This window comes from Pogona vitticeps, chromosome 6, assembly GCF_051106095.1.
Source record: "Pogona vitticeps strain Pit_001003342236 chromosome 6, PviZW2.1, whole genome shotgun sequence".
Lineage (NCBI taxonomy): Eukaryota > Metazoa > Chordata > Lepidosauria > Squamata > Agamidae > Pogona > Pogona vitticeps.
In genome coordinates, this window is record NC_135788.1 from 8,165,507 (window position 1) to 8,189,886 (window position 24,380).

The window sequence follows — 24,380 nt, forward strand, 5'->3', positions numbered from 1 at the left end:
TAATCGTGTTCTGTCAAGTCAATTCTGACTCACGGCAACCCTTTCCAGGGTTTACTAGGTAGGGAAATGCAGAGGTAGTTTAGCATTCCCTTCTTCTAGGACTGTGCAGCTTGAGCTTGGCTGCAGAGGCTGGCTCTTCTCCCAGGAGGCCCAGTGGGGAACTGAACTCCCAACCTCCAGCTTCACAGCCAGCTACCTAAACCACTGAGCTATCCAGCTGGTGGCATATAGAGCTACGCAAAAAGAATGAAACTCACCATTCTTCCCTCTTTCCTCTTTTTTATTAAAATGGATGTGCCTTTATGTAATGTAATCGTATACAGTAGGAGTGAGAGCTGCTGAAACAATAAAGACTTGCAAAGAGAAAATTGGCATTTAAACCTAGCTCCTCTCAAAAGATCACAACAGCTGGTCACACACACCCCAAAAAAACCCACATGTTTCCTTTTCTGTCTGCCCCCTTCCCTCGTCTCCTGGCTGACATTCCAGCATATTTGAATAGTGTTCCTCAGCCACATGACATTATGGTGAATTACTGCAGCTTCAAAGGTAGCTTGCAGCTTTGTGCAGAAGGTGAAAATCATTTTTTTCCTCCTTCCTCCCCTTTTCTTCTTCTTCTTTTTAACTCATTGTGTTTTTTTAATGGAAGAATGGCCTTAAAGAGGGAGGAAGGAGAGAGAATGGATGTCTTCCAAATTAGTTCGTAAACCTTCGTTTTGTTTAGTCGTTTAGTCGTGTCCGACTCTTCATGACCCCATGGACCAGAGCACGCCAGGCCCCCCTATCTTCCACTGCCTCCCGGAGTTGTGTCAAATTCATGTTGGTTACTTCGCAGACACTGTCCAGCCATCTCATCCTCGGTCGTCCCCTTCTCCCTCTGCCTAACATCAAGGCCTTTTCCAGGGAGTCTTCTCTTCTCATGAGATGGCCAAAGTACTGGAGCCTCAGCTTCAGGATCTGTCCCTCCAGTGAGCACTCAGGGTTGATTTCCTTTAGAACTGATAGGTTTGTTCTCCTTGCAGTCCAGGGGATTCTCAAGAGCCTCCTCCAGCACCACAATTCAAAGGCATCAATTCTTCGGCGGTCTGCTTTCTTTATCACTTCCATACATCACGACAGGAAAAACCATAGCTTTGACTATTCGGACTTTTGTTGGCAAGGTGATGTCTCTGCTTTTTAAGATGCTGTCAAGATTTGTCATCGCTTTCCTCCCAAGAAGCAGGCGTCTTTTAATTTCGTGGCTGCTGTCTCCATCTGCAGTGATCATGGAGCCCAGGAAAATAAAATCTGTCACTTCCTCCATGTCTTCCCCTTCTAAACCTTAGGTTAGCAAATGCCATGTCGGCATCAGAGCAGGTAAACTAAGACCAGTGCAAACACCTGGCCCAATTGCAAAAGCACCTGATCTATAGCGGGGGAGGGGGGATCAATTAAGGTAAAAAAAAATCAGCATCACTGCTGTCGTTTCAGCCCTCTTTGTTGGCAGGTGTTTTGGAATGTCTGGTTTTGTTTATGAAATCTCATATCTGCAACCTCATCGGTCATTTTGTTGTTGTTGATGACGACTTGTAGTAAGTCGGCTTGGTTTTTTCTGTTGGCTGTGTTGTGACGGAGGTTAATGAGGGGCATGGTCCTTGACTGATGAACGAATACATTTGGTGCTTTCCTTTCCCCACCCCCTTCAGATCAGTTCACAGGGCTATAATCTAGCCAGAGAGGAAGGCCATTTTAAATCATATTTAAAATAAAATTAAATAGCTATACTTAGGCAGTGATTAGGTTCCCAAAGCCCATTGCATTACAACAACAATACTGTTGACAATAGTCCCAAACTCATTCACTGTTGCTGCATCTAGTCATTTTTAAACATTGATCCAAAAAATGATGTCTAGTGATCCTTAATTGTCTGGAGCACCAAAGAAAAACTTCAATAACTACGATAGACTCAGGTTTAAAACACTGCAATTTTGAAGCAGGGTGAGAGTTTCAGCTTTCATGTACGACAAGGCAGTTATTCATTTTTATAAAGATAATTGATAATGGTCAGCTAGATTACTTTCCCAGTGTATATAGAAGGAAATAAGGTTTCATTGTAGAGAAACAGATACAGCCTAAGGAGTGCCAGACCATTATGATGACAGGGATTCCGTTTTCCTGGCCAGTAAAAGTTGGCTGACTTCAATTGTCTGTTTATTGTTTTTCTTAGTTCCTTCTAAATGAGCACTATAAATGCAGGAAAGTTTGTCAATATTTGGAATTTTAAATAAAACAACAACACCCAAACTCAGCTACTGCATAGTACAGGTTGATAACCATGACTTTTGTGCACTTGCAAAACACCAGAATGGAATCTATAGCAAATAGTCCTAAAATGTCTCTTTAATATAAATGTGAGATAATACAGATCTTAAAACGGCTCTTTCTTTCTACCTTCGCCTTGTACAACAATCCAGAGAAGGGAGTTCTGGGGACAACATTGTCAAGGCTGTGGAATAAAATACTGTATAAGAACTGGTACAAATGCAGACATGGATTTCCCTTCCATTGCCCCTCTTGAACACAGGTTTTGACATTTTGTTATTGAAATCAAAATGTTAAGGGCTTACTTTTTGCTCCAAGGGCATCAAAGCTCCTGTGTACATTTATTCGTGTTCTCTCTCTCTCTCTCTCTCTCTCTCTCTCTCTCTCTCTCTCTCTCTCTCAACTTAAACTTTACAGTCATGGTTCTGCAGTGAATGGCACACAACCCTTCTCACGCTCCTCCCACCTTCGCTCAGATATTATTCTGTAAAATGGGAAGGAGGTAAAGATGTGTAAGGTGATGATGTGCCATTTAGAGAAGTGCTCATTAGTCTGCCCTGGAGTGTCTTGAAAGATCAATTAGGCTATGATCTCACCTTTGCTGTCATTAAGTTGAAGAGAAAGAGAGAGAGAGAGAACGAGCATTTATGAGCATTTATAATCTGCTCCAGAATTTTCTCTGGGAGCGACTGGTCCGGGTTGACTGGTCTGTAGTTCCCCAGTTTTGTCCTTTCTGAAGATTAGGACAACATTAATGCTCCTCCACTCATTCTGGCACTTCACCCATCCTCCATGATTTCAAGAAAATTCTAGGCAGTTGTTCTAAGAATTCTTCAGCCAGTTCCTTTGTCACCTAGAGAGAAGGCAAATTTTGATCAATAAAGGAAAACGAGTACAGTAGAGACGTTTCCCGTCATATTAATCAGACCGAAAACACCATCCCTCTAAGACAGCTGACAGCACAGATCATCTTGTTCCTTATAACACTAAGAAATGGGACAGCTGCATTTTCAGTTATCCATAATAACACAGATTATCTGCATGCAAGATGATGAGTGATTCTTACTGTAAATGCTGCAAAAATATAACCATATATCCCACTTGGCCGGGGGGGGGGGGCAAAGGTTTATTTCCTCATTTTCTGCTGTAATGTATTCAGCTTATTACAAGGATTTGTTTATTTTTCTGAATATTTTTCCCACTCCCTTTTTATGGATGCTGAGGAAGTATCCCTATATCAAATGATCTATGACTATGTGTATATGTGTATGTCCACACACAAACAGATAGTAAGAGCTGAACAACAATCTAGTCTAGATTTTTCTTGATCCCTGAAGGATAGAATTAAACACTGAAAACTTACTTAGAAGATAACTAAAAAACAAAAGTATTTTAGCTTTGCGTGTGTCTGTGTTAGATTTTTTTGATTTTAAAGAGTGTTTTTTAAGAAACTTAGAGGTGACCAGCAATTCGATATCTGGAGTGACTAACAAACAGGTGTAGTTTTAGCAAAATGTTTGGCTTCTGCCTTCCTCAGTTCCTCTGCTAAAAGTAGGCTGTTTCCAAGCCAACGGTTATAGAAATTGGCAGTTCAAAGCAGGTGAATGATGTCATATATTGTCTTTGAGGTTCAGGCCATGAGGTGCTAAGACCGACAGCCTTGTAAATCCAGACGTCTTCCCTCTTCTAATGTGTTTGGATTTGATAGTATCTTTCTCCTAACCAAGAGAAACAAATCAGATAGGCTATGATTTTCGAAGTGTCTAGACTTGAGATGTGGGTATTTGTATTTGATTCTGAATACCCCTGCACAGGTGGAGATAACGAGGGTTTGGCCCCATGGTGCTGGACGGTCCACTCACCAATCCATTGCTGCTGTGGGCTGTACGATCCCATCCTATCACTCCAGGGCTCACAATGAACAAACCACTCTTTGACCTGGCAGAGAGGCTTGTTGTCCCACCTCCTACCAGGAGTGGCTCGCTGATCACAAACTCCAGAATGATAGGACCAGATCGTGCAGCCCGCAGCAGCCTCGGATTGGTGAATGGACCGTCCGGCACCATAGGGTATTCGTAGTTGTACACGAATACCCCCATCTCTAGTCTAGACACGGGTCACCTTTTATGTGTTGTACCCTTGTCAAATAATTTATTCCTTGACCTTTGCGGACAGAATATCCCCCTTTGGGGGGATAAAGAAGCCTATAATTTCTGAGAAGTGATGACTTAACCCTCATGAAAATGCCTTTTTTTAAAGCAAATATGGCAGTTTACTTGGCCATTATAAAAGGGAATTCTGACTCAAAGCAGGTCGTGAACCAAGGGTCTAGACAGTGGTTGTTCCAACTTCTTCGTCAGGATAGCTAACCTACATGAACCTCATATAATATATTCCATTTTTCTGACATCTTAAATAGCTCCAAGTACTGTACTGTTCTTTTAACGCTTGTACATCACTGCTAGATGTCACTATGGTGTTGTTTGTATAGCTAGTGGTACCGATTGTCAAAATCAAGCATTAGTACAAAGGAGACACCTGGGAGAGCTGTCTGTCATTCTTTTAATATAGAAGAAAGAAGGAACTGCTGCAATTTAATGTGACCTTTTTAATTGAACCGCCCAACCAGGTTCTTTATCCATCTCCTTATCTTCTATCATTACTTTATCTCCTGTCATTGGAATGGGGAGAGTTTTTTTTAAAAAAAAAGACTGAAATCTTTCAAAGAAACAGTGGTGCTAGGATTTCCTTCCATGAGAGTTTCCTTTCATGTTCAACATTCGGTGGAGATAAAGGTTTTCATAAGTCAGAATGGAGTTGTTGGCACATGGTTATTTAAAATTAAAGCCCAACTCATTGTCCACACAGCAGAGTAGCAGCATTCGGGCCCCATCCTGTTTCCCAGGGGTCAGGTTTTATATTGCACCAGCAGAAGTACCATTTTCACCTGGATTAGTCCCATTTGTTTCTCAGTGGCCTTTACCTCTGCTGTTCAGCAGTGATGGAGACTCGTGACTCACAGTCAAGTCTGCAAATCAACTCTGACTCAACTCCATTTGTTTTGAAAAGACTCGGACCCATTTTTTAAAGTCATGTTGTTGAGTCCCTAGCCCACGCACCCACCCACCTTCCGCCTCCCTCCTTCCTGGTGATCAGGAAGCAATACCTGTGGGGGAGGAAGTGGGGAGAACATGGAGGAATGCACTCCCACAGTCGCCCTCCCTACTCCAGAGCTCCTGTGCCCAGGAGCATGCACACGGGAGGCCTCTACAGCAGCTGAGAAGGTTCACACTAGTCCAAGATGGAGACTGCTGGGACTACAACTCCCAGAATTCCCAGGTAGGGACTTGTGAGTTGGAGACCCGGGACTCAGAGACTCAGACTCCAGGACTCAGACTCAGGCTTGGGACTTGGACTCAAAGACTTGCCAAGATTCCTGCTTTTCCACTTGTATCATCTATTCATGGATCTGCCTTTTTCCCTCTTCTCACCTCTCCCCCAGTCCTTTTATCCCTGATGTTCTTTCTTTCTTTCTTTCTTTCCGTCTCTCTTCATCCTGCTTACAAGGCCCCGGCAGTTTCTCTCTCACTGTTGAACCAGTTTAGGGGAGGGGCTGAATTAAAGCAGTGAAAATGAAAAACATAAATATCCCTGGAATACACACTCCTAGGACCCCAGGTATCCCAACACCTGTGTTATATTCCATGGTACTGAAGCTATGCTGGAGGTAGACAGGTGGATGTACACTTACTGTAGGGAGTAGCCTGGCACGGCATTGAAACTTTGATCACCTCGTTTTCCCAGCTCATGAGGTTCCCTCCTTATGCAGAGCTTCTTCCCTGTCACCATCACTGAGTCAATGCACAGTACAATATATACAGGATACATGGTGGTAGCTTCTATACTTTACCTGTCCGTACCAGGTGCCTAGTTGGAGTTGGTTGCCGTACTGTGCCAGCAATGTGATGTTGTCTGTACTGGGTTTCAAATAAGGGGATGTGCTAGGATCAGTGGGATCATCTTGCTTGATAAAGAATGAGAAGAGCAGATATGAACACAAGTGAAATTATTGCAGCCTACAATTCTGTAACCAGCATGCTTGAAATACCTTTTCAAAAAAATTGATGAATACTGTTTGATTTTATAGGACCAAAGGGAGAACAGCTGTCGCTTCTGTGTCTCAGGAGCACTTGCTTTTGCATCTACCTAGCATGTTGTCATCTAAACATTGTATGCCCTCCACTCCATCTTATCATTAATATAGGTATTGCCAGGCAAAGACCTTCATCTTCAGGCAGGCTTTTAAGCAATAAAGTGCGGGATGGGGTTTTCCTAGGCCAGTGAATGCTGTATTTATGAAATGTAGATATTTTAAATTTTAAATTAAAATTTGTTTTAGCTCAGTTTTAATTTGAGTAATGTTGCCTAGCAAAGAGGCAGTTCCCAAACCAGCAAAATCAGGGAGCTGGATGGAGCACAGATTGTATTTGTCTTCAGTGTGGAAGGGATGGTCACTCTCAAATTGGCCTTCTCAGCCACACGAGACGCTGTTCCAAGACCTCTATTCAGAGCACATTACCATAGTCACTCAAGACTGAAGGATGCCAAAAAAATCTAATCTAATTATGTTTTAATATAGTTTAGCAACCTGTTATCATTGTACAGTATACATTGTACAAGAGCCTCACGGCACAGTGGTTAAACTGCATTACTGCCACCGAAACGTCTGCTCACAACTGGGGTCATAGGACACTGGAGGAAATCCACCAGCTTGGCTTAAGCTACCACCAGCATCAGGAATGTTTCATGCCAAGTGAATATGGGGGATCCCTATATGGGTACACTTCTCCTTTCAACAACGATGAGGTTAGAGGCGCCAGATCCCCATGTAGTTTAAAATCCGTGCATAAATATTATGTCCCTAAAAACACAACTGAAAAGCATAAACAATTGATTTGTGCATGCATGTATGCGCACGTGTGTGCGTGTGCATACACACACACACATACAAACACACACACACAACACCTTCTCTGACCTGAATCAGCCTCCCAGAATGCCCCAACACCCTCCTCGGCCACCACATGGAGGTGACAGGAGAAGGGCCCAATCAGACTACCACCCTCCAACCAGAGGCCACCATGCTGCCAACAACAGGGCACCACTAGGTAAGCTCAAGACCCATCCTTTTCAGGCCACTTCCTGATGAAGAGCAGCACAATATTCGCGAATACATTTATTCAATATTGACTGACTGATTGATTGATTGAAAAGAAACCCTATGTATAATCAAAACTGTGCTGCTGTAATTCAAGGGAGAAGTGTCTTTGTGGCTCTAACATTGAAAGAGGGTTTGGAAGTCATTGGTTGAAAACAGTCTCATTGAAATTAAGAGGAATTCCATTTAGGTCCTTTACTTTCTCAGTGGGTCCCTTCTAAGTATGCCAAATCTAGATTCAACCAGTGTGACTCATTTAGCCAGCAGCTTTTGTTAGGAGACCATGTATTTGGCTAATCAAAATCATGGAAATCAAATTTTGTCTGAATGCTTATGATAAATCTAATTCAATATTAGCGAGACTGTTTATTAATACATCAAAGAGCTTTGTCGCGCCTCAAAGGCTAGTGAGTTTGTTTGGCATTGGATTTTGTGGATGGCAGCCACTTCTTCTGATGTGTCATATTAATACTTCATTTATTTTGGGCCCGTCCCTTGCCAAGATGCTTTGCAAAACACTCAGGTTGCATATGGCCCCTGCCCGGTGGGGTTGTTAATGAGCTCACGGGGAAGAAGGGGAAAAAAAAGAGGAACCGTTCTGACTGAGTTTAAAGAGTCGGGAGAAATACACCAAGCCCGCTGCAGCAGGCGACACAGAATGAGTGAATCAATCTTGGTCAAAGCAAGGCTTTGCAGAAGAACTGGATGCTTATAGGAGTCTTAAAGGGTGACACTGCAAACACAGTCTTGGTCAGTGGACAGAAGGGCTCAGAAAACATGAAGTTACTAGTGGAAGAAATAAAACAGAAATGTGAGTGGATTTAATTTCTGGACCAGATGGTGTTTGATTCTATGATGCTGTACAGTGGACAGAATAATGGATGTATAGAAAGAGGACAAGACTAATCTTATTAACACAATTTATGAAGTTTTCTTACCCCCCTCTCCACCTTAGCTCCTTTCGAACAAAACACACTCGTAGAAACAGAAGCCCTTAAAATAGCCATACATGTTGAAGGATGAGTATGACTTTGTAAGCCCAGATAAATGTTTATTAGATGTCTGCTTCACCAGCATGAGCAAGATTTATAGGCTAGCAAGCTGGGTAGGCGTCGGTAACTAGGCAATTGCTATAAATACTTGCTGCCCTTCTCAGGCGTGTAGATGTGTGTTCGCTAAGCTTAAAACATTAAATATTCCTGGTCTCACCTAAGACAGGGTTTTCCTCGATCCACTTGATAGCTGTGGGTGTGACTGGCAGGGAGGGGTCTCAAGTCATGGGACTCTCTGACATAAGGTGGGCTGTTGGCTCTACCTGGACTTGGATTTGTTTGTTTTTTAGACTTGACTCACAACTCAGAGCTCACCCACCCCCTCTCTTTTTTTTCTGGTTGAAAAAAAGTTTGTTTTTAATAGGAACTCAACTTGGAACCTGATACCAAAGACTCAGGCGTGGTACTTGGTACCAAAGATTCAGACTCGGGCTTGGACCTCAAGGATTTGCCAACATCCTTGGTGTCTGGTCCGGTATTTTCCCTGCCATTCCGACCTGGCTTTTTAGGAGATTCCTTCTTGTTGTTTGATGACACTTTCCTGAAACTCTGTATGGTTTCTAGGAGGGGTGAGTAGTAGCCTGTGATGGTGGTCTTCTAATGTCAGCGTTGGATTGGTGCCCCATTTTGGGGAAATATGCACACTATTTGGATAGAATCATATGCAAGCTCTTTGTTGTCTTCTTCATCTGTGGTCAGGTGGTTGACATTTGGTGAGGGCGCCCAGAAGTAAGTTGGAAGGTGTCCCAAGTTTCAAACATTTAAGCATTAATATTGTAGAACGTGGGGACGTGGTGGCGCTGTGGGTTAAACCGCAGAAGCCTCTGTGCTGCAAGGTTGGAAGACCAGCAGTTGTAGGATCGAATCCACGTGATGGAGTGAGCGCCCGTCGTTTGTCCCAGCTCCTGCCAACCTAGGAGTTCAAAGGCATGTAAAAATGCAACTAGATAAATAGATACTCACCACGGTGGGAAGGTAACGAGGTTCCGTGCCTAGTTGCGTTGGCCACGTGACCACAGAAACTGTCTACGGACAAACGCTGGCTCTACGGCTTGGAGACGGGGATGAGCACCGCGCCCTAGAGTCGGACACGACTGGACTAAATGTCAAGGGGAACCTTTACCTTTTACTGTAGAAAACTGCAGCGATAATACTGTAATTTCAAAAAAAGGAGAATTGTTTCTTTATTATTTCCTTGAGAAAAGAAATAGAGCACACACACAAAAAAGTGTTGCTGTAGAATAAATGAAAAACCAATGTAATGGAAAACAATCATGGAATTGTTTGTCTGTCTCCTGCCTCCACCATGACGTCAAAACCATTTAAAGCGCTGAATGCAGGAACTGTAGGACCTAAGTTATAATAATAGGGGCCTCACTGTTAGACTATAATACACTCTAAGACTGAAATCACCATGACAGTTAAAGAGCAGCCTTTTGTTTCGAAAGTTATCTGGGGCTTCATTCAACTTTGCAAATAAGGAGGTGAAAGCAGCTAGCCATGACAACTGTTCCTGTCCGCTATATTCAAGTGTACTTGTTTTGGTGGTTTGCGGCCTGCAGATAGCAAAAAGACAGACAGAAGTAATCTGTTCTCACCCCACTGACGCAACTGCCTTTGCCTAGCTGCCCAGAGGCAATTATTTCTTGAACTGGAAGACAGTGCTAAATCAGAATGGTTGCATCTGAGATAATGAACAAGCCAAATCAATGGACAACTGGGGGGGGGGGCACACTGGTAGCATGTATTAAATTCAAAATCTGCATATATATTTTTCCTGGAGGAAAAAAAAACCATCGCCTGTATCTTTCTGAGGGAAAAATGGGACAGGCAACTCTCTTTGTGACACACCAAGAACTTTCACTTAATTCAGTGTCTTAGTTCCCCATCAGTGCCTCGTTTCTTTTGACAGGTATTAACTATACAGGATGAGTAGCCGCTTTTTGACACAGGTGGGACACTAGGCTGTGAAGTGGCAGCAGATGCTCAAACGGCAGGAAAGGAGCAGAGGCTAACTTGACAGACAAAGAGGTACAAATCATCACGTTGATGTCGGCCACATGGCTGTGAATGAGTCTGTGGCCGCAAAGCAAGATGTCACAGCCCTGCAGCTTGAGAAGGCTTTACAAGTGGCAGGAGCCACCATTTTCTTTTTCTGTTGCTTTCTGCCAGAGATTTTTGGTTTATTTGAGAGTAGATTCACACTGTAGGTTACTATGCTCTGTGTGAAAGAAAATGATTCTTGGAAATAAGAGCCAAGCTACAGAACCTTTGTGTAACATGTCACGTCTTGTCTGAGGAAGTGGACTTGACCCACAAAAGGTCTTGCTAAAATATAGCAGTTAGTCTTCAAGGTGCCATAATGTTTTTGTCTTCTTTTGTTATTCGTTTTGTTATTTTTTTTTCAATCCGATGTATCTCATCTTGGGCTATTGCTAGTTCAAACAAGGCTGTGGTGTTTTTTAAAAAAATGAAAGAAAATGGAAGTTATTGGGCCTACCGGTTCTCTGCTGTTGACCCTACAATTATATTGAACTTCACGTCTCACTGTCTGTGGCTGATGGGTTTGCTGGCTGGGGCATCTCTGGTAGCTGAAGTCTTGAGAACTGAATTTGCCCAGCGTGCACCCTTCCCCCTTCAAGGTTAAAGATCTTTAAAGACCTTCAAAGATTAAAGACTTACTTTAGAAATATTGAAAAATGTGGAAATATTTTTGTTTCACATAGACTGAAGTCCTATTCCTTAGACTAGTATGCCACAATTAGAGTAGATCCATTGAACCAGTGGGTATTTTGGTGACTCAGCTCCTTCGTAATTTTCATTGATTCAACAGGCCTACTTTAGACGTGATTCACTATGCTAAGCAACAGGATTTCAGCCCATGAGTCAACTTTTCACCATTTTTCTGCATCGCTGATCTATCAGCAGCTGGGAAGCATTGCTTTAGCTGATATATATGTAATCTAAGAATGATCCAAGAATAATCCCACCTTCAAATATGACATAGTGATTAAATTTGGGACTGAAAATTGGGGGATCTGGGTTGTAGTCCCCGACGAACAGGTTTTGTTTCTTGTCTATCATTATGTACTGTGTGTAATGTCATACATTGAATTGTAATATATTTTGCCTTGTAACAAGTCTGATTATTAAATTTTTAAATCATTTAAAAAAAAACCTCAATGGATGATATAAAACCAGTCAAGGTAAAGACAGAAGGGGAACCCTGTACCTGCCCTCCTTCCTTGAGATCATTGGTAGAAGGTTAGGATAGGATATAAATGTACAGATAGAGGGACAGAATGAAGCATAAATCTAATGCTTCAGTAAAGAAGTGTTGTCATCATGTGTGGTAACATTGCTTTGATTTACGACAACCTTAATTGGGTTTGTTTGGGTTTTTGTTGTTGTTGTTGTTGTTTTTGAGCATGTGAGATTTCTATTTGCCATCCCTCAGTGAGTTTCCATGGCTGGGTTGTAATTTGAACCCAGGTTTCCTGAGTCCTAGTCTGAAACTCTATCTACTACACCAACTGTTCTTCAGTGGCTAAACTCTTGTACCTGTCCATCCACTGCTTCAAGGCTTCCTTTCGCGATTTTGGTTAATGTACAAAATGGAACAAAGTTGCATGCATCCTGAAATTGCAAAAATAAGCCCTGAATCAGCATCAATCTGCTGCTGCTAAAGTCATTCCCATTATGCAGGCCATTGTGCCCAACAGGATTTTGGCCCATGTAGGCAGAATGGCTAATTTCAGTCCGGTGCCAGAAACTTCAGCTGAGGAATGGGAAACTAAATTTCTGCTCACCATGATGAGCTGGAATTCCTTTCCTTGCTTGCCAGTCGCTGGATGAAGCCGGGCTTCTGGGACATGTTGAGAGCATCCGTGGAAGCACATGGAAGGGCAATAGATGATATCCTATCACAAGAAAAGAGTGGTGTGCCAGGTTGGAAGTACTGTAGTTAGTAGCAGTTGTGCCAAAATTGGAAAACACTGACCTCACAATGTGAAAATTACTCACCCTGCAATTTTTACAGATACTTCAAAATGAGTTCTGTTGACCCCTGAAAATAGTCTTCTCCTTATAATGTAAAATCAAAAATCAAGAGTATGGCAGATTTCAGCAAACCTATTTTTGTGGCAGTGTAATCTGCTTGCATGGTCAAAAAGATTGAAAAGAGAGAGAAAGGGGGGGGCATTGAGTCCAACTTCTTGCTCAATGCAGGAACACAAATCAAAGGATAACTGCAGGTGGTTCTCTAAATTTCTGTGCAATGCCTCCAGTGTTGGAGCACTCACCACATCTCGAGGTCATTGGTTCCATTGCCGTACTGCTCTAACAGTTAGGAAGTTTTTTCCTGATATTCAACCAAAATCTGGCTTCCTGTATCTTGAACCCATTGTTGCATGTCGTGCACTCTGGAATGATCGAGAACAGATCCTGCTCCTCCTCTGAATGACAGCCTTTCAAGTGTTTGAAAAGTGCGGTCATATCTCCCCCCCCAGTCTTCTTTTCTCAAGGCTAAATATTCCCAGTTCTTTCAGTCTTTCCTCCTAGGGCTTGGTTTCCATTCCCATGCTCATCCTTGTTGCCTTCCTCTGAACTTGTTTTGATCTGTCAGCATCCTTCTTGATGTGCAGTGTCCGAAACTGGACACAGTACTGAAGAAGAGGCTTAACCACTGCTGAATAGAGGAGAATGGTCTCATTGTGTTGAGCAACCCCTGTGGAAACTGTAACATACTCTACCATGTGAATCTTCCAAACTTTTTTTTTTTTTTACCAAGAAAAGATGAACAGAGATGTGGAATGTCAAAAACCACTCATGTCACGGGGGAAGCCTCCCCGGGGCTGCTTTGGAAGGAGCCCCAATGCAACTGTGTATTTGCTGTGATTAAGCCTAAATGAGTGAGCATAACAGAAGGACAGTTTGTGGGAGGTGCCCCTCAGCATTCATTCCCTATTGATTCCTTATTGCAAATGCCAGCAGTTTAAATAGGCTGATGAACTCTACTCTGTACGCTCTGCTACAAGGTTGATTGGGAGCATGCGCAGCTCTAGTTCTCAACTGGCAGTGGAGATGGAGCGAGGGGAGAGAGAGAGAGAGAGGGGGGGGGGAGTACCACATCACAGTCTTTCAGCTCTGAGCCGCTAGTTCCTGGTTGCCAAGCAGTTATTGTTTCTGTGATGGTTGAGGAGGCTGTTGCTAATTGAAGGAGCCCTTTCAGCATCTTTCTTTCTGTTCTTTCACTCTCCTCATTTAAATTGACAAAGCAGAAAGAAAAGGGAAGAGAGAGTGACAGAGAGACGGAGAAAGAGAGAGAGAGATTGGGGGTGGGATGTATCTTGGTGGCACTAAATTTTAATTGGGAAGGGGGGAGTGCAAAAGGAACTGCTATCAGCTGGTGATTGAGTCCGGGGGGCTAGTTAACCATCCCTCATCCTTTAGCTTTGGTGGCTGAAAACATTTGCACAGTTGAATGCTCTCTCTCTCTCTCTCTCTCTCTCTCTCTAGCTCTCTTGCTCTCTCTCTCTCTCTCTCTCTCTCTCTCTCTCGCATGCACGGGCATACAATCAAACACATCCACACAGACTTGTGAGATCCCGTTTCCCACTGCAGTGGGCACAAGTAGGTGACCATGACTACAGCTAAGGAACAAAATGCTTCAGGAAAATCAGTCCAACAACAGGAACAGGTAATGCTGTTGACTTTTCTTGTGTAGAGAAGAGATACAGATTTTTATGCCTTGAATGTCTGTCAGTTTGCTTGCTGGTGTGCCTTTCCTTTCTGGTCGCATGTGGCAGATGTTTCCAAAAAAAAAAAAAAGTCACCAAGCTAGCACTGTTATCTCTGAGCTGTATGTAGTTGACTGCAAATACATGTGTATCAATTTGCTGCTTCTAATGTGTGGGTGTTCATCTTTCAAGTCCCACCACGTTGATGTATAGAACAGGACCATCTTGTTCAGGAGCTTGCTGGTGTGCGAGGTTGTGTCTGAGCATTTATGCATGCATGTGTGTGTCGGTAGGTTGGATGCCAGGTGGGACGGGAGTCCAGGTGGCGTAGAGGGCAGGGGGAGAGTCTGCTCATGTTAGAAGGAATGCATTTTGACATTTGCTAATTGTTTACAAGGGCCAGCCATCCTAGGACCGTCTTTTTACCCCGTTGCACCTAAAATGACAAAAGGAGATTTGATTGGTCTGCCTTGGGCTTGTGAAGCACAGCATTGTTGTCTGTGTGCATGAACCTATTATAGTGAGCAGTAGGGCAGTTAGATAATTTTGGCCTTATGGGAGTCCCCTCCTCTGTAGATGGCCATGTGTGTATACCACTTTGCGTCCTTCAAAATGTGCCGTCCTGCATTTGCCCACTCTTCCCACTCCTTATGCTGGATGAGGCCCTGGACTTTTGCCCCAAACACTTATCCTCATTGCAGCACTGTCTGCAAGCAGCTGTAGGACCGCAAAGCTCCACGCAGGAGCCGAGATTCCAATCAAGATTCTTGTGTGGGGAGATGGCTGCATGTTAAATCTATTGGAGATACTGTGTACGACCGCTCTGCCTTTTTCATCGTACATATAACAGGTTTGCCACTCATCCTTCCCGCCTCCCACATCCCTCTACCCTTGGCCTTGCTCCAGAAAAAAAAATGTAGCAAGTGGATTCTTTTCTTACCATCTATCTCCATGTCAAGAAAATCTTTGTCAACTTAATTTCTGTATGCCAGATTCTTGTTAGACCTACAGGAGCAATACGAGTTGAAAAGAAAGGGGAGGGGGCAAACAGAAATACCAGTCCTAAATACAGAGCCACCTCCATACATTTTACGTGCAGATGGATGATTGCTCTTCTGGTCCAGTTCATAAAATGAGTATTTCTCAGCTGGACTTCATCCTCAATTGAAATAACTTTCCCTGCTGGTAAAGCAATAGCCGCTTCGTCAGTCCTGAGTAATAGGCACAGATAAGAAGAGGTGACATATAGGAAAGTCTGGAAAAGACAACTGAAATGTAGCTGAAAGCTGCAAAAATTTCAAAGGTAATTTGCAGCTGAAAGCTGCAAAAATTTCTTTCTCCTCACCCAGCAAGCTCTCCCTTCTCTCCCTGTATCCACACTTGCCAACGTATCCACTGGGGGTTGGAGATTAAATATATTTACTCCATCATTGTCTGGACTTAGCCAATATGCTAGATCATGTTAGCATAATGGTAAATAGTGCTGTATTGCCTTTCCTTTCCTCCCTACATTCACATACTGACCCTTCCTCTCTCTCTTATTTTCTTACTGTGCTGTCACAGAAAGGAGATCAAAAACCTCAACTTCTATTTTAGCTTTGCTATAGTTTAGAATGTTGTTTGAATTTTAAACTGTGTTTACTGTTACTTTTCTTTTGTTGCAACAGGACAGCTTCATAAACTATGGTTTGATGTTGGCTTGTTTTAGCTAACTATCATTGTTTAGATTAGCTACAGTTTGTCTGGGTTCAAATGATGCTGTAAGTTGTGGGTAAATCTAAAATGGAAGTGAGTGTTTTTTAATTCTTCTTTGTGGGAGCACTAAGGGAGCAAGGAGTGTGTAAGTCCAAAGTTCATTGCCATTCATTATTGTAATACTAAACTGTGGTTTAGTGTTAAGATTCAAATCAATCATTTGTCAGTTAAAAAGACAGTAACTTTGGTTCTGTCAGTGTGGAGGACTAATTAAAAGAGATCTTCCAAAATGCAAATTATTTCTTCAAATAGCTTTCCTCTGGCTTATTGTACTGAGAGTAGCAATCCTTTCCTCCCTCCTGTCTCTTTGCATATGCATTTATTTAAAAGGTAGGCGGGAAAAGCAGATGGCCAATTCCTCCTTAAATGCAGTGTAGTCACAAATAGCACGAAAGGAGCTGCTTTTTCAGGGTGACATTTTATGAGAGCAAAAGGCTTGATCAGCTTTTCTGCTCAAATGGCAAACAACTCCCTCGGGCCCCCAACACACACCTCTGATTCACAGGGGACAAATCCTTATCATAAAAACTTTCTTCAACTTTTCCACCCTATGTTCTCTTATGAAAGATTGTTTACTTATGGGTCAGGAGTAGAGATGTGCACTTCGTATTCCTATCCAGGGGATATAAATATAAAGTGTGCCAGCACAGGTGCCCCGTTGGTCCATTCCCATCCCCCAGAACCAGCCCAGTCCACTTACCAGGCTCTGTAAGTGGTCCATGCATCCGTCAACACCAATGTCATGCCAATCATGGCCATAGTCCTGCTGGTGCTTCCTCGTCTGACCTCACAGCAGACCACTCCAGTGAGGAGGTGGGAATATGAATCTCCCCACCCAGCTGCTGAGCAGTCAGCTGTGGACAGAGGTGGGGAAATGCCAGCCATGATTGGCACAATGCCGATGTTGACGGATGCATATGCCATACAGAGCCCGGCTAGTGAACCATGCTGCTTCCAGGCAGGGACAGGAATGGACCACCGGGACATATTTTGCTGGCACACTTTGTATTCGTTTTCCCTGGATATGAATACGAAGCGTCCATCTTTAGTCAGGAGTGATGTTTCTATAGATGAAGCTTGCATGAGATGTGAATTCAAAATAATTACTACTTGTTGTAGACATCACCTCCCCCTTCAGTGTGTTTGGCGTCCAGCTGTTTAATGAGCCCTGTGTCTTGCTACTACAAGCTTTGTGAATAAGCTGTCAGCCCAAGTGGCTGGAAAAACATTTGCATCTTCAATTATCTGAGCCCATATTTCCTCCACACTCCATTCTGTTCAGCTTACTAAAGAATACTTTATCAAGGAGCCTCGTGGCGTAGTGGTTAAACTGCTGTACTGCAGCTAAAACTGTGCTCACGACCCGTGGGTTCAATCCCAGGTAACAGGCTCAAGGTTGACTCAGCCTTCTATCCTTCCGAGATTGGTAAAATGAGTACCCAGCTCACTGGGGGGCGGGAGGCAATGTGTAGCCTGCATAATTAACTTGTAAACTGCCCAGAGAGTGCTTTGAGCACTATGGAGCAGTATATAAGCAGCACACTTTGCTTTTTTGCTTTGCATAGTAAAACTTCCTTATATTGATGAGAAACATCAGTGATCGCCTTTCCTGCTTCTTGTCAGGTGGGCAAAATAGTGGGTAGGCTTCCTTGTAAGAGTTCTGATTTCCTAAGCTAGGGATAGGGAATGCTTTCTCTAAGTTATGGCTGTTACATAAAGAAGCCTCCCTCTGTTTTTAAAATCTGCACTGTTGCAGCCAAAGTTCGCCCTGGAGGCTGCAGTCCTATGCATGCTGACTTTGGAAGCAAGTCATGTTGAAATGCATTTGTGTAAGCATGAGTAAGACATAAGACATAAGACATAAGAAATTTATTTGTCATTGCGCTCACAAGTGGGTAAGATGATGGTCTAGGAGAGATACAGTTAAATTGGGGAGCGGGGGAGTGTTTTGTAAGTAACTGAGAAGAACATGTGCCTACATGTCCCAAGCAGCAGCTTTGAACTGCTTCAGCTACTATATTATTGTAATTGAGATCTAACCATACATGCACATAAACAAAGCATTCACCTTAGGAATGCTAGTTGAAAGCTCTTTTCTCCTATTTTCTGAATATAGTTGTTCATGGATATTTTTTTCCAATGAAACAAAATATTTTAAAAATTGACATGGTCGTATAGACCAGATGGGCGGGATACAAATCAAATCAAATCAAATCAAATCAATCAATCAATCAAATCAATCAATCAATCAATCAATCAATCAATCAATCAATCAATCAATCAATCAATCAATCAATCAATCAATCAATCAATCAACCAATCAAGAAAGAAAGAAAGAAAGAAAGAAAGAAAGAAAGAAAGAAAGAAAGAAAGAAAGAAAGAAAGACATTATTTTGGATGACCCTATAGAGGCTGGCTCCCCCATTGCAGCCCACAACACATTATCTATTTTGAGATAGTTTGTAGAGGTCTCCAGTTTGGGGGGGGTGCTTTGGGGGGAGGGCAGGGAAGGTGTCATCTCTGAATAACATTGCTGCCTTACATTAAAATCAATTTACCTGTCATATAGTAGAAGTGCTTCTTTAGCAGCGTTGAGGATTTGTCTCTGTTGAATCTGTAACTGCAGCTATAAACTGCCATAGAAGAAGCTGAATGTTCTCTTTTTTCATTCCTCATGACATTGCTGCGCGTCAGAGGCATTCTGGATAACTGAACTATGATTATCCTTTCTACCCTACCACTTAAGACTAAAGTTTTCCAAAAGCATTTTCATTACAACCCTTGAGTTCTTAATAATTAAAAAAGAATGTTATGCACTAAACTATAAAGATAGGAAGTTTCCAATCCAATTGACTTCAATGGTTAGTTAAATGGGAACATTCAGGTTTGGGGACACCATGTTTTTTCACTGCAGAAGGTACGTTGGTAGCCTCTCCCTTTCTCCCAAGTCCAGAACCATTTGTGTTAACATGCAAAAATAGTTCTTGGCTCACACATTAATGTGTCAGTGTAGTCACATAAAAAATGGAGGAGGATGCTCTGCTCTCCTTGTTGCTTTGGAAGAGGAAAATGGACTCATGAGCCTGGATCTCAAACATGCAACACTAAACTGTTGTTTCGTGTAACATATAAATCAAGGCATGGATTAAAAGGCACAGACACACATCAAACAATTTGCACTCCCCCCCCCCCAAAAAACAAAAAAATAAAATAAGAGAAAGACCTGGTGGCTACTTTGCATATGCAGGGTTTTCAGTTTGTAATATATCACAATAAGCATTCTTTTGTAAGCAGTGGATAGTGCATGTGCTCAGATACTCTAAGGAAACACCCCGCACCATATATCTTTCCAAAGCCACAGATTGCAGTGCCACAGACAATAGGCAGCAAGTCTGCAGTCACAGCTGAAATGTATCGCTTATGTCAAGATGCCTCTCTTATCCCAACTAGGCTAACTGAGGCGTAGGAAAGCCTAGGAAAAACCTTTTCAAAATTTTGTTGTTTTTCCTACCTCCTAAGTGGCATTCTCAGTAGTGGTTAAAATATTCAGAAGGTTGGCTATCCCTTCCTTCTTCCCTGTTTGGCAGAAGGAGTCAAATTTCAGCCTCTGTCCTTAACAAAGGTCATTTCTTAGTTACAGAAAGAAGCCTTTTGGAATGACACCCACACAAACACATACTCCATGCATTATGCCCTAGCATTCTACATGAACAGAGTTACACAACTTAAAGTTTAAAAAAAACATGGCTAAAACTGTACAAGAAAAATCATAGAATCATAAAATAATTATGTTGGAAGGTGCCTATAAGGCCATCGAGTCCAACCTCCTGCTCAGTGTAAGAATCTAAATCAAAGCAGATTTGACAAGATGGTTCCTCAATTTTCTCTTGAATGTCCCCAGTGTTGCTCACCACCTCCCGAGGACATTGGTTCCATTGTCATACTGCTCTAACAGTTAAGACGTTTTTCCTGATATTCAGCCTAAATCTGGCTTACTGTAGCTTGAGCCCATTATTATGAGTCCTGCACTCTGGTATGATTGAGAACAGATTTTGCCCCTCCTCTGTATGCCTAGCTTTCAACTATTTGAAAAGTGCTCTCCCATCTCCCCTTAGTCTTCTTTTCTCTAGGCTAAACATGCCCAGTTCTTTCAGTCTTTCCTCCTCGGACTTGGTTTCCGGTGCCCTGCTCATCCTTGTTGCCCTTCTCTGAACTTGTTCCAGTTCGTGACTTCCCTGACTGCAGTCTGAAGGGGGACATTTGCCCTATAGTTTTGCTGAGTCACTAAGCTGAGGCTAGGGTGGTTGAGGTGGGCGAGGTCACCCCAGGAGATTGCTGAATCAGCATCTCTCTGCCTGGCCGCTGTGGGTTTCTGTTGAAGTTTTGGCTGAAGCATTCCCCTTCAAGAGGTCAACGCATGCTTGTGAGTGCCAGTTTTCTTAGCCAGACCCTCATCTGGATCTGTTTTAAGGTTGTTAAGGAACAGGGAGATGAGCCTCCTTTCAGAACAATATTGCCATTTGGTAAGAAAGGAGAGGGAGGAAAAAGTAGTACTGCAAACTCACCCATAACGTTTGCCAGAGATTGGAAATACTAATTGTTATGGACTGTGACTCCTGGAATCTCACAGATATAACAGCTAATAGCTAATGCTGGTGGGATGATTCTGGGGGCTGAGTCCTCACAAAGCCATGTTTCCCGGCTCTGAGGCTTGCCACATTCGCAGAAGAAAATATGAGAAGAACAGCCCCCAAAGGGTGAGAGCAGAAGCAAAGGGGCCAACTTTGCTATCACTTCAAGGTTTGTGGTTCTGACTGAAGAGACTCCATGCCAGGACCCTTGACAGATCCAGAGGCCATCCTGGAAGGAATGGAATGTAGCCTCATTAGGCACCAGCACTTTTCATGAGAGGAGCAGGGTTAAGAAAACTTGATCGCAAAGCAATTCATTTTCCCGTTCTCTTTGGAGGTGTTTTTTTCCCCCACTTCAATTTTGCCCTCTCTTATTTAAAGCTGCCTATAACTTTTTTCCCCTTTCTGAGCCCACACTCTTGTTTCCCCTGCTCCTGCTTGTAGATCAAAGCTTAGAGAAGTTAATTTGTTTTGTACGACATCTCACAAAATGCCCCAGCCAATTATCATGATGGCTGTGAGATTCTGAGAGTTAGAATCCATTCAGTTAATTTTTTTTCAAAGCTCTACGTTTAACTGCCCCCTGGAACAACAAGATTCTCTCCAGTCTGAAATGTCCCCTCCTAGATAGGTTTGGAGCTATCCTTGGTGCTGTTTCACTAGCCAAATACATTTTGCTGCTGGCTCATTCAGCACAGGTGCTACCAGAGAGCTGAGCTGGCCATCCCAAATGCATAGACTGGAAGTCTCTTAATACAGGGATAGACCTTTGTCTTACAATGCATAAAGCCACACGGGCCCAATACAGCAACAAAATTGTTTATCGGTGCAATTGTTAGCATTATCTAGCCTGTGGCTCAGAATATTATATTCTTATAATGAACATTGTCCCTTAGGGAGAGGGAACTGTAATATGTAGATCTTTTCACCAGAAATACTGTTTTCTTCAAATATCTTCTCTTCTGTTCTCACAGCTATCCTCTGCAATTCTGTGCAGGCACACTGCAGGTTCACGTCCCTCTGGCCTGTTTCCTTGCTCCTGAAGAGCCAAGGCAGTATAGCATGATAGCCTCATTTCAAACTCAAGAATATAACAACACTGACTCTGGATGGTCCCAAGATAGTTGACCAACAGATACTGGTGCAAGGTAGAATCATGTTTCCCTTATGACTCTTGTGAGCTGTGCTCCAAAAAAAGTAATGTATCCAAGGTCTGCTTCTTTCTCTGTCACTTTGAACTATTCAAAAATGTCTTCCTTTATTATAAACCTACTGATTTCCCCTTGCTTCTCCTTGCATTATACATTCATTAAAGGCAGATACCTGCATTTTGCTTATAATGTTCTATGCACAGATGGACTATATAAGAAGAAATGAGAAATGAGTTCCGACCAATCCCAGTAGTATTCAGTCAAAATACATCTGCTCCTGTGGTTGGGCCATAAGATACTTATTCCCATTGTATTACATGATGAAAGTACAAATGGTTTACTGGGATTGTGATTCTGCAGGGATACCAGAATAAATGCAGAGGTCACTGTTGCTGAATAGACGCTGTTCTTATTATATACAGTCCACAGTGTAGGTTTAAGGTAAAGGTAAAGGTTCCTCTTGACAATTTTTGTCCAGTCGTGTTCGACTCTAGGGGGCGGTGCTCATCCCCGTTTCCAAGCCATAGAGCCAGCGTTTTTGTCCGAAGACAATCTTCCGTGGTCACATGGCCAGTGCGACTTAGACACGGAACGCTGTTACCTTCCCACCAAGGTGGTCCCTATTAATCTACTTGCATTTGCATGCTTTCGAACCACTAGGTTGGCGGGAGCTGGGACAAGTGACGGGCGCTCACTCCGTCGTGTGGATTCGATCTTACGACTGCTTGGTCTTCTGACCCTGCAGCATAGGCTTCTGCGGTTTAGCCTGCAGCGCCACCATGCCCCCAGTGTAGGTTTCGTTTACTATAACTGGGAACTGTAACCAATTTATCATCTTTTATAGTGAGAAGTCCTGTTATCTCTATGTCATTGTTTGGCTCAATGAGCATATATTATATAGAATAATTCAATGGGACTGTATTGACTAATAGGGACGTGGTGGCATTGCGGGTTAAACCACAGAAGCCTCTGTGCTGCAAGGTCAGAAGACCAACCGTTATAAGATCGAATCCACGCGATGGAGTGAGCTCCCGTCGCTTGTCCCAGCTCCTGTCAACCCAGCAGTTCGAAAGCATGTAAAAATGCAAGTAGATAAATAGATACCACCTCAGTGGGAGGGTCACGGTGTTCCATGTCTAGTAGCCCTGGCCACATGACCACAGAAACTGTCCACAGACAAACGCTGGCTCTGTGGCTTGGAAACGGGGATGAGCACCGCACCCTAGAGTCAGAGACGACTGGACTAAATGTTGAGGGGAACTTTTACCTATATTGACGATTAAAGCTTGCACTTGGCCATTTTGGTAACTGTCATACTATAAGATATGCATGTGGTGTTTTATGTGCTGAAGCAGAGGACGTTGTGGTCTTCTGATGGTGATGATATACTACCTTTTGTTTATTAAAAGGGCTAGTTGGAAGTGAAGATCTCATTCATTTCAGGTTCATACAAGCCAAAATATATTATGTTTCCATTGGAAGCTCAGCTGTTGCTTCAATCAGCTGTATGTGGGTTGTGCTTATCCTGGGCAACAAGGAAATAAAGTTCAGATTGCAGCTGAACCCACTTCTTAGCTGCCTCTGCTGGAGGATCAAATTAGGATCCTGACTTGGACCCAATCCCATGAATGCTATCACAATGAGCTGAAAGAATTGATCTCTTCAAACACTTTTTCCCTATCTGCTTGAGGTCACAAGACAAGCTTATTCCAATAACTACGCATGGATTTCTTTGATCCACAGTGCTTTAAAGCAGTTACGTAGATTATCATCTGGATACCCGACCATAATAAATAAATTCATTCAGATACATAGGTTTAGTTCATTACAGGAAGAGAAAGCATCTACAGAAGGATTAGAAGAGATCTGAGTACCCTCATGATTTCCTTTAGCGTTAGAGTGGCTCAGTGGGAATTGTTAAAATGCCAACCTTTGGCTGCAGAGACAGAGGCTGGGAGTTCTGTTTCCTACTGTCTTCCAAGAGAAAGAACCAACCTGTGTAGCCTCAGCCAGGCTACATAATCCCAAGGTGCCCACAGAAGAAGGGAACGGTAAACCACTTCTGTGTATTCTATTCCTAGAAAAACCTATAAAGCAGTGGTCCCCAACTTTGGGCCTCCAGATGTTCTTGAACTACAACTCCCAGAAGCCTTCACCACTACCTCTGCTGGCCAGGATTTCTGGGAGTTGAAGTCCAAGAACATCTGGAGGCCCAAGGTTGAGGACCACTGCTATAAAGGATTGGATTGAGAGCACATAACAACAACAACTCAAAAATACAAGGCACAGTCAATCAAAATTATAAAAAGATTGACATGTATTATATAACAGATACAAGTTCTAACCAAAACCTAAGCATCTCTTAAATATCAATGTCGTATATATGCTATTTTTGTAGCTCTGATGATGCTATTTCTGAAATAACATTATTATTATTATTAGTAGTAGCAGCAGCAGCAGCAGCAGCAGCAGTAGTAGTAGTAGTAGAGTGGGTTTGCTGAGCCTTCATGCCAGCCATTGCTTATTAAATTTTA

At 42.8% G+C, this 24,380-nt stretch overlaps 1 protein-coding gene across 6 annotated transcripts in view; it reads left to right on the forward strand.

The window, feature by feature from the left end:
• The window catches only part of DPP6 (dipeptidyl peptidase like 6), a 490,996-nt gene that overhangs the window by 254,935 nt on the left and 211,681 nt on the right, over positions 1-24,380 (forward strand). The window contains exon 1 of one of the 6 annotated variants that reach the window (XM_020779740.3): positions 13,656-14,269. The exons of the other annotated variants lie outside the window; for them this stretch is intronic. Within the exon in view, the coding sequence (XP_020635399.2) occupies positions 14,213-14,269 (57 nt within the window). The 5' untranslated portion in view covers positions 13,656-14,212. Of the gene's footprint in view, positions 1-13,655; positions 14,270-24,380 lie in introns of those variants that run through there. 6 annotated transcript variants of the gene reach the window in all.